The 15,256-nt window shown below is 35.3% G+C and overlaps 1 protein-coding gene across 5 annotated transcripts in view; it reads right to left on the reverse strand.

The window, feature by feature from the left end:
* LRMDA (leucine rich melanocyte differentiation associated) overlaps window positions 1-15,256 on the reverse strand; it is a 741,773-nt gene that overhangs the window by 66,304 nt on the left and 660,213 nt on the right. For 2 of the 5 annotated variants that reach the window (XM_072931489.1, XM_072931494.1), the window contains 2 exons: window positions 12,784-12,834; window positions 8,241-8,376 (listed from right to left, as the gene is read on the reverse strand). In XM_072931489.1, the coding sequence (XP_072787590.1) occupies window positions 8,309-8,376; window positions 12,784-12,834 (119 nt within the window). In that variant the 3' untranslated portion in view covers window positions 8,241-8,308. Of the gene's footprint in view, window positions 1-8,111; window positions 8,209-8,240; window positions 8,377-12,783; window positions 12,835-15,256 lie in introns of those variants that run through there. The other 3 variants (XM_072931493.1, XM_072931492.1, XM_072931491.1) reach the window with 2 other exon arrangements.

Genomic DNA, 15,256 nt, shown 5'->3' on the forward strand with positions numbered 1-15,256 from the left:
AGTGCTAATGTTGCAGGTATAAATGGGATTTGCAAAGCTGTGTTATAATTTCTCAGTTTGCTTTCTAATCTTTCCCTAGTAAATCCTAATATGCTATTCTTTTGGACCATTTACTGAACTGCCTTTTCCATTTAAGCTGCTATAAATCCAGCATCTTCATTCCAAATATTAAGATATCCTGTAATCAATATAATTGATGTTCTTCCATGTTCTTCCTTAAGACATATTCTTAAAGAATGATCAAGGTATTATCTTCTATATCTAACCAAACAGAAAATAGCCAAATGACCTCTTTCCTTGCTAAGAAATATATTTTACCTTGATATTTAATTTGAACACAGTAATAATTTTAGTTTATTTGTTTAGGAATTTGGCTTTGTTTACATAGACCTTCCTATATATAATACAGACAACTGAATATACCAAAGATGTCAACTTGGAATTTGCAATACATTTTTTTAAAATAATCTTCTATATGGTTTATTCCTAAAAAAAAATCGCCACCTTAAAAAATTGCACAAGGAGAATATTTTGTAATATTTCTCTCCTCTGGTGCACTTTACCTGCATTCATTACTGTTACTGTGGACTGTAATTTCTAATTCAGTATTTAAATGGACACCCCCCTATAGGAAGGATGCTACATTTATTCTCTTGCTTATTTTGCACAGGTTCTGGAATTTTGATGAGACATCTTTCTTAATCCTTTTTCCTTCTTCAAGGCCTAGAGTTTCACCTATTTATTCCTACCATTTTGACAAGAATAGCATGCCTAAGTTCTCTGGAAAAAGAACTCCATGAGTTCTTTTCACCAAATTCTGCCTCTTGAGATTTCACAGAATCACTGAGTATACATTTCAGTTAAACCATTGGAATTTTAAAGAACAGAAAATCTTTTAATCACATTACATCTAGACAGCATCTGAAAGCTTAAAGTGTATGATCACCAGGTCTTTGGACACTTTAGTTGACACTGAAGGCATGGATCACAATTTGGACCAAGCATCTCTGAGTCCAAGTTGCATTTGGAAAGGCTACACAGCAGGGACAGTTGGAAAGGGAATTTTGCACGAGTGGGAACTGACCCTGTTATTGCCAGTACACACATCATATACAGAGGAGTTACAGCAGGACATTACTGGTGATTAAATGAATTCTTAAAGCAATGACTATACATCAGTGTCATAGCTAAACCCAGTTGTATAGCTATGCAATAAGACAAAATAACATAGTTCCTTAATCTTATGTCCAATAACAGTATGATTCAGTGTAAGATAATGTATCAAATAGTGTGTCCTACTCTTTTTGGACATTAATCTTGACAGAAAAATCTTTAGCTTTGTATGGATTAGTCAATGCAAATTCATTAACTACTTGTCATGCTTCTAATACAATCTGCCCTGACCCCAAAGACTTGACAGTGTAGTGTTAATCAAATCTACAGAAGTTCCCATACAGACAAAGCAATCTGTTTCAGGTTAGACAGATTATTTTTCCCTGAAAAAGGCAAAAAAAGAGATTGGAATGAAGTATGTGAGAAAAATGTTTAAAAGTATAACTCCACTTTATATTTTTCAAATCCTTTAATATTAATAACATTTTTCATAGTTTTTTGTATTGAAAAAGAAAATAAAAAACAAGGACAGTTTTAGTTTGGTTATTTTTAAGTTGCGTCTAGAAAATAGCCAGTTCTTTAAGGTAGCAAATATACCTTATATGAAATGAAATGAAAATCTTTTTAATTTCAATGAATATAGTTTTTTACCCCCAAAAATATTTGTGAGAAATGGATATAAATTCACCCTACACAGCTATTTACTGTGTAATTCTTTGATCTTATTAGAAAAAATAATGGTCACTGAACCCAAAGATACATGAAAGAATGGGATAGAAAGGGTTCACAATATCTGTCTGCCTTGAATTCATAAAACCAAAAGATGAGATACTCACTTGCAACTGGATTAATGAGCAGCATCTCTTAGCTCAGTTTTGTCTCTCACTCTTGCAGTCCAAAAATATAGTAGCCCTTTTATTTCTGTATCTGATTATTGCAAACTGTAGCATTAACAGTCTTTAACAAATACAGCTTACAGCCATATTGTAGACCAATCTCTGTATTTAGTTTTCACCTGCAATTTTAAAAAAATCTTTAAGCAATCATCAATAGAATTTTTCTAATCAGTTTTCTCAGATAGACCCATAAAGAAAAGTAAATAATGACCAAATTATCAAAATAATTCAATTTAAAACAAAAATGTATTTTTACACTTTGGTGTTAGCAGCAAATTTCAGTCAGAATAACCATACTCATCAGCTTTCCCCTCAGGCTTGCATGTGTGGTTGCTGGTGCCAGGCATTTTGTTTTATCTATCTGACCACAACTTGATATATAAAATCTTCCTAGTTCAATTGATTTAACTATTAAATATTTAATTAATTAAATCTTACTCTTCCCTTACCCAAACCTTACTCTTCTCAAGTGACACATTTTAAGACTGAAAACTTTCAGACTTGCTAGCATAGCAACAGCTGTACACACTCAGTTTCATAGAAGCCCTCTGTTCCAGATGCAGCTAATCACCAAGGAAATATGTCATCAGGTACACCACTACAAGTTTGATGCTCTTTATTCAATTGTAGCTATACCTGTTTAGACAAACCAATTATGAAATAAAAGTAAACTTCGGAGCATACTTCAGTGAACAGTCAACAGAAATCTATATGCAATATGTATTAATGATATATATAGTAATTTATAATACTTCTATTATTCCTATAATCTGCCTTTGTAAGGAAGCAAATAATATTTATCTTATTGTTCCTGGAAATTAAAGGAACATGAGAAGGATATCAGTGAAGAATGATTTTTATAATCTTTATACTCCCTATTATATTTAGAGGCAAATATCATAGAGACTTTTCATATGTGAAATCAAGCACTCAAAAGTATGTATGTGAATATCTTAATTGTCATGAAGAGCATTCTGCAGTCAGTAAGGAATATCAAAAATGGAAGCTCTGTATTGCCAGTGAAACAATGCTCAGTATAAGCTCTCATGTTATTGTAACTCCAGAAACTATTTGATTAGGGTGATATGATATTTCTTCTGCCAACTATTAAAGGAAGAAATAAATACTGAGATAAACAAAATACTGGTTCGTAAGTTATGTATAAAGCCTTGTAGATAAGGATAAAATAAAAACCTGAATATATTACTAAGTATTTTAACTTCTGGTGGTTCAAAATCCATAATTAAGATTCCATAATTTTGTGCAATAGCACACCAGAGACACCTGATAGCAAATCCAAGCATCATTTTAAAAGATATGAATAATACAAATCAAATAGGCTAATTTCCTCATTTTACCTCTAGTCCTCACCTGTGACAATACTGAAATTACACTTTGGCCATCTCCTGGATCTGGGAAAGCAAGACTAACAATTAAGGCTATATTTTCCAATACAGATTGAGAAAACTGGCTTATACCTGAGATCATATAAGTGAAAAGAATATGTAAAGAAAGAATAAAATAGAAAGTCTATGATATCAAAGCTGTCATGAGATTTGTTGGCTTAAAAATTTTATAATGTAGTATAAACGATGACATGTCAGGATGGTGTGGGGAGATTAATTACCAGAGGAAAAGTATTGAAATAGTGACAGATATGTTGGAGTTGTAAAGGAACAGTAGGTACAGGAAGCTGGTCCTGAAATATCAGTTAAACTAAGTTAGTAAGAAGAAATTCTTGTCTATAGCTTCTCTTTCTCTTGAACCAAACATCATACAATTACCTTTCAAGACATGTGCAGATCCAGTCGTCTTCATATCCAAGTTCTAAGCTTTTTTCATAGAGACAGAAAACTTGACAATATAAAAAAAGATGTTGCAAAAATCTGAAACAAGTGTTATTTTAGACAAACTGGTTTCACTAAAAAATCAAAACACTATTTTAAAACAATTGCATGGTAAAAGAATTAAGGACCTGCTGGCAGGTGACTTGCAAATAGCAAAAGAATTATTGCAACAAATACCTACCAAACTATTTTAGTTCTAAATACCTGGTTATAGTTTGCTCTTTGATGCATTCAGCTACTGCAGAATCCACTTTTTGTTTGGATTTTTGTCTGTTTATTCACCTCTCTGTTTTTATTTCTTTTATACAAATATTTATCTCTTTTTGCACATAGGAATGTTTTTGGATTTATCTTCATAACCAAAGGCCATATTTTTAAAGTAATTTCATTAGTTTCTGACTTATTTAGAAAGTTATCCCCCCTCCTCCCCTTTTTATGCTAGCTCCTAAATACCTTTTTTTTTAATATTCTGCTAGTTCTATTGGCTATCTTAAGACAGTTTCCTCTGACTGTAATTCATCCAGAGATTTGCCTAGAAGGGATTAAATGTATAAATCTCAACCTTGTTATCTCCTAATTTCATGGTTTGTTTTACCTTCAAAAAGAAATGTCTTTAAGCCCATGAAAGTAATTTCTTGCATAGTCATTAGATCTGCACTTAATGACATGCATGGTTTTGAAGGTTCTCTACCAGATTTTCTTTACTGCTGAGAGATATCTTTGACACTGAGGTGAAGCCATAGCTAACATGTAGGCATTTGGGGATTTCTCTCCTGAGCATTTCAAAGATCTGTGTAACACACACCCAGATGATGGGGATGGGACTGCTGCTGCATGTTGAAGGTATATACCACACTTCACATTTAGATTAGCCAGATGTTAAGAAATGAAAGACCAGTGCCAGATAAGACTATCAAATTGCTATATATAACTTTTAGCATCTTAATACACTGCAGCATTGTGCTTAGAAGTAATAAACGTCACACAAGTCTTTTCTGAAGTATTTAGGTTATCCAGGACTACTTTGTGCCCAGTCACTTTGGCTCTTTTGAAAAACTTTCCCAGAATAATTTAGGAAAAGGCTTTAATAACCAAAAGCAAATAAATTATAACATAATAATCTTTTTCAACTAAATTGAAGCAAGTAGACACCATTGTCCCAGTTATTTAACCAAACAGCTTGCTTAATTTCTGAGTTGAGAATGGCTAAGGATTCCCTTTGTCTTTTACCGAGACACCCACTCTGAACTCTCACAAAGAAAATACCAGGGCAGGAAAATTGCTGTCTCCTGTCACCCTTTTGCTACACAAATTGCTGTCACATACTCATTCTCTATCAAAGACCAGGGACTCAGTCTTGCATATTGAGAAAAGGTCTTGGTCTCTAAGCACAGAGATCAGCAAACTGACGCTAATAAAAAAGCTCTTCTAACCTGGAGTGCACTTAACTTTTAATAAATTAATTTGCTTCTCAAGAAAATGATTTTACATGCCTGGTGTTTCCTTTGACTTTTTATTAACTCAGACATATCTGACACCTACCTTTTCCCTTCTATTTTCCTGCTGTGATATCACTGACTGAAAGAGGGTATTCCCTACTAGAGTAAGTACAATGAAAGAGGATGAAGTCATCATGATGTAGATACTAATGTAAACCAGAACAAGGAACTTCTGCTTTGAGAAACTAAAGGGTCTAAAAACTAGAAAGTCTAAAAACTTATTATATTACATTCATTAAAAGTATGAAACTTTAAAAATACATTCTTCTCTCAATATCCATCATGAAATGAACAGTGTGCTCCTACTCTACATCCTCAAAGGAAAAAAGAAGTTGTCATCAAAAATAATTTCTAAAAAAATTTACAATAATTAATTTTGATACCAAAATAGGTATAAACTCTATAGAGACATTTCTGGGTTTATTTTTGTGGAGGAAAATAAAATTTATCTCTGTTTCACTCTCTCTAATGTCTATAGATGCACTTTCAAAATATTTTTACTATTTATTTAAATATATCTAAAATAGATTAAATTGCTAGCAAGCGATAGACATTCTTATATTTTCTATAAAAATACAGTAGAGTCAATATTAATATATACAAATAAAATAATAAAATAACAAACAATTGAGTTTAACATATAAAATGCTTCCATTTATTTTCTGCTGCATTCTGTGTTCTCATATCAGTCACCAGTTCTGAAAGCAAGTATCTTAAGTCTTTTTCTTCTTATTTTAGGAAATCATCTTTACCCCATTTAAAACATACTATTTTGTTTGAAAACAAAACAAAACAAATTGTAACTTCAATATAAAAACCAGTGTTTTGAAACCACAATGACTCTGCAACGTCACTGTTAATAATTCATCCATCCCCACAGAAAAAATATAATCGAAACATCCTTTTCTACAAGGAATTTGAAAATAATGTGGGGAAAATGGTGGTGGAGTGGAAAATTATTAAAGAAAAATAGAGCCATTTAGAAGCAGCAAAGCATTTCATATTGCACCAATCAAACTGATTGCTTCAGAAGAGCAGGTACCTCACAGGGGTCCAGCATTTACCTTCACCCTATGGGCACTTGTACTACTTTTTGGTAGGGCTTATATCTGCTGCAATGCAAAAGCTATATTTTGATAGCTACTCTCTTAGAAAAGATTCTGTTCCTGGAGAAAAGTTTTAATAGAGAACTTGTATCCAATTCTAGTTATATCTGTTTATGCAAGATTTATATTGTACACATGAAGAAATTGTCATCAGTGTGTTGCAAAGCAGAATGGGTCTCCAGCCATGCAATCATGAAATTTCCTAAATTAAGAGTAAAAAAGATTGAATTACCCATGAGAGTTACCCTTCACCTATACTGAGAAAAATCCTGATGGAACAGTTGTTCTTTAAGGCTTTCATCCTGGAGATTTCACAAAGTTCTTATTCCTCTGTCTTGCCACATATTCTAAAGGAAGTTATCTCTGGCTGAAAAAAATTGTTTTGGACTTACCAGTGTCAGAAGTCTCCTTTGCAACTATAACAAAGCTGGAGGAAATGTTCAGTCTTAGACATCTCAAAAAAATAGAGTCATAGAAATAACTATGTCCATGCTTTGTTCAAAAACTGAATATGACCCATTCATGAGTAGCATTTTTGTTCTGACAGGTTGGGCATTAGGAAAAGTGACATAATTTAGTCCAGCTCAGATACTGGCCTGTTAAATTTTAAAAAGTTGTCAAATGCACGGCTAATTTACTGTCACATGGTGATGAGATCCATACATAGATAAACTAAATTTAGTAACATATATGCTAGCAATAGGGTTATTTAGTGGTAAATAAGGGATGTCTGATTAAAAAGTAACAGAGAAAATAGTTTCTACAATTATTAACTGAAGACTAGATAATGAATGCAAAGTAAAAAAAAAAAATTAAACTAGTGAAAAATTACCAAGGGAATTAGCTAATAATTAACCCAGAAAAGAAATTAATTTATTTAGGTTACCTTAAAAGTAGCTAATGTGTAAATCTGGCTATGGGTGGTTAATATGCATTGAATTGACAAACCAATCAATGAATGAAAAAGTTAATGATTGATGGGGATATACCCATTAACCCAGGTTAATAATTAAGGAGTCATTGATTGGTTAAACCTGGTAGCTTGGTGAACCACTGCAGCTTCTTAACTGAACAAGTATACATTTTTTTTAATGTTATAGACTGAATGACTCTTGGATTAAAATTTGTTCTGCCAATTTTAAGCAAATATTTTAAGTTTTGGAGTGCTGAGACACATAAAGATTTTATTTGTTTATACACATCACAGCTCATTGTTCACTCTTGGGAATGTGTATTTGATAAATGAAAACAAAATTATTTTGAAATACATGTTGCTATTTTCCCCAACCAAATTAGAAACATCCTGCCCTTATGTTCAACAAACACAGTGGGGGGTTCATATTTAAAGATTTCTACTTGCATATGTGCAACTTGTCAGGTAGTTTATGAATATTTACATATTAATTGGCCTGACATCTGTCATAATTGCATATTAATTATTTTTGTTTTAATCAGATAATTGATTTATTATACTGCTGTCTGCAATTCTAGGGGAATGTCCCTGAGGGACAATGCGTGCATACACACAGATTTGGTCTTCTGCCTACAGCATTCCTCTACAGATGATCTGAAGAAGTTTTGCTGGTTGTTTTTTTTTTGTTTGTTTGTTTGTTTTGGATTTTTTTTTGTAGTAGTAGAAAGATGCATTTTAGAACTTGATTCAGTGCTTGTCAAGAATTAGCTGAAAGACATCCATTGACTTCAGTGAGCTTCAACTCAGGCCTGTAGTCAGTGTAACAAAGCATTTCTGAAAAAGCAGAATGACAAAAATCAATGGGCTTTTTGATTTTGGATCAATGGAGAATTACAATTTCACTGTATAAATTATACAGGAAGAGGAGGTTAAGTTACAGATGGGGAGAGTCACAGACTCTCGTATCAGAAAGGAGCACTGATTCTGAATAGAGATGGTGACCTGCAAATGAACAGAAATAATGTTCAGATTCTTAATTCACTGAAAATCAACACTTAAAAAGGAATTAACTAAATATATGAGCTTCACAAAACTGTATGTGTGCTTTCTGATGAGACAAACACATATTGTGCATGTCGAAAAAACAGGTCAAGCACATATATAACTGTACTGTAGCAATGGGCTATAGGAAATACATCTAGGAAAACTCTTGAACTAGGCAAGGAAATTCTAGAGCCTGCTTAAACCCAACCAGGTCAGGAAAACATGAGAGCCTGTTAGAGCAGAGCTCTAACAATATAGATTGCTGTGAGAGCAGTGACATGCTGACCACTTGACAAAATTATAAACATTTTCAAAAGAATATTCTCCCACCCAAATCTGACTGACTTTGGACAAATAAAATAGTCTGAAGTTTTAGCCGCTTCCCACCCATGAAGCAGTGGGAAGAAATAAGCGTTTGTATTACTAGCACAAGAAAACCAATCCACTGCTCCCATAAAAAGCCTGATCATGATATTCACGTGACATGAGGCAGCCTGGAGCACCCATCTCAGTAGGATATCCCCTTTGTGCTAATTGGGAGAGGAGGAGAAGAAGGAAACAACTCCAGAGGTGATCCCATGCTAAAGCTTTAATGAGGCACTGCAGAGTAGAATGGAGATGGAAAGAAAATTGCTTCAAAGGGGCCATTTTCAAGTTCAAAGCAAAAAGCATCCAACAATTTGCTAGTTATGGCTCATCTGATGCCTAAATCTCTCCAGACTTTCTCCCAAAAAGGTTTATTTTATCCAACATCACCCTTATAAACACAAAGCTAACTGAAGTTTCAACCATTTGAAATCCAGATGCACAACTGCTTATCTGCATCGCTGCCACAATATGAAAGGCAGGAATGAGAAAAGCCTCAGCAATATTCTGTCATTACCACATGGCAATTAGACTACTATATATATATTTCACTTGACATTTCATTGATATAGCTACTTCCAGTAAGTTGTACTACATCTTTGAACTGGCCTGTCCTAGCAGAGTCTAGCATGGATTTGGATTGGCACCAATATCACTTCAAACCCTGCCAGGTTCCTCAGCCATTCCATTTGTAACTTTCACATCATTTCTCTTTCACAGTTTAGACTTTGAGCAGAAAGGAGCTGCATGGCAGCCTGCCAAAAGAAGTGTTTATTGTTTATAAATTATGAACAACGTGTGTATTTCTGCAATTGGCAGTTTCTATCTTGACCAAAGCAAGCTTTATTTATAGAAAATTAGAACATCTTGTTTTGTCCTGTGTTATGGCAGATTGCTTTAGATTAAACAAAACACATGTATGAGCCACATTAAAAACTAAGGTTTAGTTTGTCCAAACCCAAAGGGTACATTCTAGTTCTTGCATTATTAAAAGTCATTACCACTAATTAGGATACAGAAGTAATACTTTATACATATCTAGTGGGAACCTGGTTACTTTTCATGACATCTGCAATTTTTCTAAATAAATTTAGTGCAAATCCAGAAACAGAAAATGATGAATCAGATACTAAATCTGAATGCTGAAAATATTACTGAAAAAAAATTTAAAATGTTTCTACTGCACCTTATGGAACACCATCAAATTTATTTTGTCTAAAAGTGATATCAGAAATCCAAATAAAAAATAAGTTCACTAATTTCCTGATTTTCTTTTTAAAATCTTGTCTATTGTTCTGTTTTTATAAAGAGACTCTAAAGGATCATGAAAGCAACGTTATGAAAATATCTGCGGTAGTGATAGAAATATTGAGTAGCTCTCAAGTATTCATTTCCAAATAAAAGCTTGAAAGTGATTTCAGTTCCTGAGAGCAGAGCCTAGCAATATTTGAAAATAATGAGAAACAATTACTTGCTGCATTGATAAATATCTTGGGAATATCGCCACAAAGCATTGTGACGTTTTTAAGAATGGGAAAAATAAGATTTCTTTTCAAAGCTAACTTATATCTAAAGTGTATCTTGACCACATAATACAATTCTAAAGCAATCGCCTATACAAGGAAAGCTGGAATGGAAGCAGGAAACAAATGGAATAGAAGAAAAGGAATAGGAGAATAAAAGACAGAGAGAGAGAACAAAAGAGTATTTTAACCCTCTCTTACCCTCTCTTTCTGCAAGTTGTTGAAGAGAGATGATCAGAAGAGAAATGGAAGAAAGAAGGACTGGTTTGGGAGCTTATAGAATACAGCATGAAAGAGCCAGAAGTAGGAGTCCTCAGAAAGTTTTGTAAGGAGGCTGCTGAGACAGGCAGGAGTGTTCCCTTCCTGCAGTCAGGAGGACAGACCCACAGACCACTCATGGCACTGCCCTCATTGCATCACTGCTCTTCAAATTGACTGGGTACACAAAACAGCTTTGGCTGCTTCTTGGGATTTTGGCTTTTTTTTTTTTTTTTTTTTTTTTTTTTTTTTTGTCTGGCATCAAGAAGACTATGAGGGCAATGGTGAGTGTAGGATAGTAGAGGGGAATCCATGAATACAAAGGAAATTTCTCCCCCAGTTTTGGAGATGAAAATGACCCAGACTGGGAGTTGATCGTGTTGCTAGACCAGCAAAAATACAGTTCTGGGGCAAGGAAAGCACCAACAAGCTGTGCACAGACCCTTCTGCAAAAGGGTCCTGGAGCTCCCACACATCCCAGAGAAAGGCCAGGCCCGCCCTGGCCCTGCAGGTGGGGCAGGGCAGGAATGGAGGGGTATGGAGAATGGTGGAGCATTAAACCTATCTTGAAAAATAGCTACCAAAAATGAAGGGAATTAGGAATTAACAGGATGAGGGAGAAGGTGGAAAAGCAAGATCTGCAGGGACATGAACACCATGCCCCAACACTTGTACCCGTATTTTTTGTCCTCATATAGACAAGTATGTTACAGCCCATCCCTTGTATTAGATAAATAAATCTGGGAATAATACCTTCTCTCTCTTCTCTACAAGCTTGACAGGTTTTATTTTAACATTATTTTCACCTCCACCTTTCTGGGAGGTACCTTTCTCAGAAGGTAGCTATGCCAGAACCTCCTTCCCGAGATCAAACTAAGAGATGGATATACACAAGTAACAGAAATTAAGTGTGACTTATATAAAGTGTCACTTTTACAAATATATCAGCATAACATAAGTCTGACTCTGCATGATTTCCAGCCATACATGCACATTCACTATGTTGTCCTTCTAATCTCTGAAAACCACAATTTTAAGGAGCTTGAGCACCATAAGTTTTAACACCTGTTTCTATGCGTATCAGCTGTGCACACTTAGAAATTTGTCTGTTACTGAGCACACCTGGAGAACATGAGAGAGCACACAGCACTGAGACAGTGGTGTTCTGCCTGTGACATAGCATGACTAAAAACGTATCTAATTTAAAGTTAAAAAAAGCCAACTATACCATAGACTTCCTACATGCCTCAGAATACTTAAATATCCCTGCTTGGGGTTTCTAAGTGGCAGCTGTTTTAATTCAGACAGCATATTTATAGCCCTTAAATCTCTATCTCCCTGTGTGTCACATTCTCCACCAGAGAGGCAGCTACTGAACATATCTACACTTTGGTCTTATTTTGGCCCCATTTGATTCATTCCATCTCTCAGTAGCCAGTAATTATAGCTATATATATAACCTTTAGCTTTCCAGTGATATGTATGGTTACACCTCTCCTCTCTTCTGTAAAATCCTTTAGCGGAGTGTTCTGAATTCATTCCTCTTTCGGGGATAATGCATGTCTCAGTGTTTCTGCAAGGGTACAGATCAGGGGCTATGGTGCTAATTTAGCATCAGCATCACTACTGGAGAAACAGTTATACTCTGTATTGACTAATTTTTCTCCTGTGACTGTATTGAACCTGCTCCTCAACCTTTTCTTCACAGAATGCCATCACCATCTGAGTAATACATCATCAGTGTAGTTCACTCTGATGATGTATTATACTAACATATCATTAGTGCAACAGCAGAGCAAGGCGCTTTGATGATGTATTAATGCAATACATCATCGGAATGAGTCACTCCGATGATGTATAACTCAAAAGATGGTACTATCCAGGGAAACATGGACATCCAATAAATCAGGGACAACATTAAAGAATAAAATCTAGGACATCTTCTAGGGAAAAACAAAGCTTCAGAAAGCTTTGAATGAATATAGTATGAGGTTTTCCTTAAAACAAAAACAAACAAAGAAAAATAGAAAGAGAAAGAATACAAATTTTCATATTAATTTTATCAGGAAGGTAGATTTCTGTAAAGTACAATTACTATGATATTCAAATTTGAATTCTCTTCTGCAATGACACATGATATATGCAGGGCATTTTAAGTTCATGAAAGATTATGTGATACAATTGGTAATATACTCACTCGAGACTTATCATATCCTACCTGGAAGCAGAGAAAAAGGGAAGCAAATGTAAAAAAATCCAAGCCTCTTCCCTGCAAAAAAAAAAAAAGGCTGAAACTTTTTTAAACTTCTAAAAGGAGCAATTAAAATTTAGTGATAAGATTTACTACTTACTTTACATAAATCTAACAAATCAGTCGATTGACAGTAGTGCAAGCAGGAATGGCAAACTTTAAAGTATAGCACTGAGGATTAAAAGGCACTTAGCCATAAATAATTATATAAATATTTTAGTTTTGTAGATACAGTTAGCAGAAAAAAAACCAAAACCAACACATATCTATGGATTTACACAACTGATATCAACCTACCAAATGTCAAATCCTAAATACTGCAAAAACTCATGAGAAAGCTACTAAATGCAATTCTGAGTTAGTTGCAAAATTTATAAGTTTAATTAGCAAATTAAAAAAAAAATAAATCTGAATTTCAACATCCTGAACAAACCTAATATGAAACAAGAATGCTTTACTGGTCAGAGAAAAATACATCTTCTGGGAAACAAAAAAAAGACAGAGATTTTGTTCTCACTCATCATGCAGGTTTAATGGCAGGGCCAGAAAATAACCACTGTATGAAATATCAGATAGCACTCTGTCTAAACAGTGAAAGACTTCTCTGATGTTACATGTTTATTTTTGGGTTTCTTATTCAAACAAACACCCGTCTTTTGCTCACACATGCTCGCACATGCAGACACCCTACCCACCACATACCTTAACGTGCTTAAAAGGGGGTAACTTCCGAGCAAGTCTTTTATACCCTGAGAGCTATTGTTCAGCAACAGCTCTGCAAATCCCCCTGCCATGAGAACAGATAGATTTTTGTTGATGTTGTTTTGTTTTGTTTTAAATTGGCCTCAGCTGCATTTGATTGCTCCAAGCTTGTGGAGATTTTCCAGCTGAGGCCCTGAAACCCCCATTAGGATTTAACTCCTTAGTCTCACTTTCCCCAGCTCCCCAAATCCCAGTTCTGCTGATACAAATAATGAATGTACTCATATGTGTGTGCAGGAATGATAGAGGGAAAATGTCAGTGGTAACCCTGAGCCTTTGTGCTCGGAGTGAAGCCTGGTGCTCCCTGCAGGCAGAGATCGCAGGGCTTGCTGAGCCTTCTCCATGGCCCAGCACAGTCCCAGCAGACCTTGCTGGTTGTCATTAGTCTGAGCAAAACTCTGGCATTTCAAGTTGTCTCAGTCACTTTATGAAAGAAATCACTTTTCTTGAAGAATTTCAAATACTTGCACTCTGCAGAAGGAAAATATATTTAAAACATATTGGAAAGACCCCTGAAGATGGAACAGAACTGGTAAATATTGATGAGAGAGGAAATGGGGCTGCTCTGCAGAGGTTTGTCTCCAAACATCAGCTTACTTCAGTCTGCAACCTGCACTTGGGGATCACCAGCCCTGTCATAGCTGCCCTACACACAGAACCAAAGCAGGAGGTGCCCTGGGACTGGAGAACTTCCCCACTGGCCCTGGCCAGCTGGCATCCATTCCAGAGGCAGAGTCACAGAAAGAGCAGATCCTCCCTCCCTGGCTGGGGATAATAATGTGAGTAAATGTCACAGTCTGCAGCAAGCTGCAGCTCTGCTGCTTGGGTTTCAAGCCAGAGCTGCTGATTCAGAGCTGCAGGCCAGGCTGATGTTAGCCACAGCACAGGGGGTGCTGGGGTTACAGAAGAGTCCATTCTGTCAACAAAACACGGTTGCCCTGAGGGGCATAAGAAGTATACAGGGTTCTTAATTGCCTCAGCAGTAGCAAAGAGACAAAGGAGCTTTTTTTTTTTGTTCTTAAAAAAAGGTCCTTCCTACACTGTTTCAACTAAACCAATCCTGCCCACATTCCTAGGGAGTTGCAGTTCCTTATAGGCATTTAAAAGCTTCCCTAAAGCTTACCAATTTTCTAAGTGCCTTTGCTGGCTAACAACTATAGCTTTCTCTTCTCTTTCCTTCTGTGTCCTCCTGTCTTCAAGACACCATATAAAATAAAAATAAACACATTTTGTGCAAAAATTCAAACAAGTGTGGAAGAACCCTGCTAATGTCTCTGTGTTTTAAGCCGCAGGGCCAGGCCATGACTTACCATGTAACAAAGGGTGTTGAGGCAATTTTGTCAAAAGAGAAAAAATGAGCAGAAATACTCCCTATCACAGTATACCTTACACTAATATCTAACTTTCTTTAATATGTGTGAAAGTCAAATGTAGAGGAAACAAAAAGAAATGGCTGACCTAAAAAGACGGTATCAACTATGAAGTAATATCAAGGAGTAAGCCTCCTCAACTTCTTTTGCAGATGTTGCTTTTTTTAAGGACATGGTTCTGTTAATTTTGAGTTGAAAAGACCCTTTTTCATTGGTTTAATTTTTAATTGAAACCATCCTACATGACAACACAGACAGTAGTCAAGAAACATAGATGAAAATCTTAATATCAAAGTCCTTGTCAAATT

The sequence above is a fragment of the Taeniopygia guttata genome, chromosome 6 (genome assembly GCF_048771995.1).
Source record: "Taeniopygia guttata chromosome 6, bTaeGut7.mat, whole genome shotgun sequence".
In the NCBI taxonomy this organism is placed as follows: domain Eukaryota; kingdom Metazoa; phylum Chordata; class Aves; order Passeriformes; family Estrildidae; genus Taeniopygia; species Taeniopygia guttata.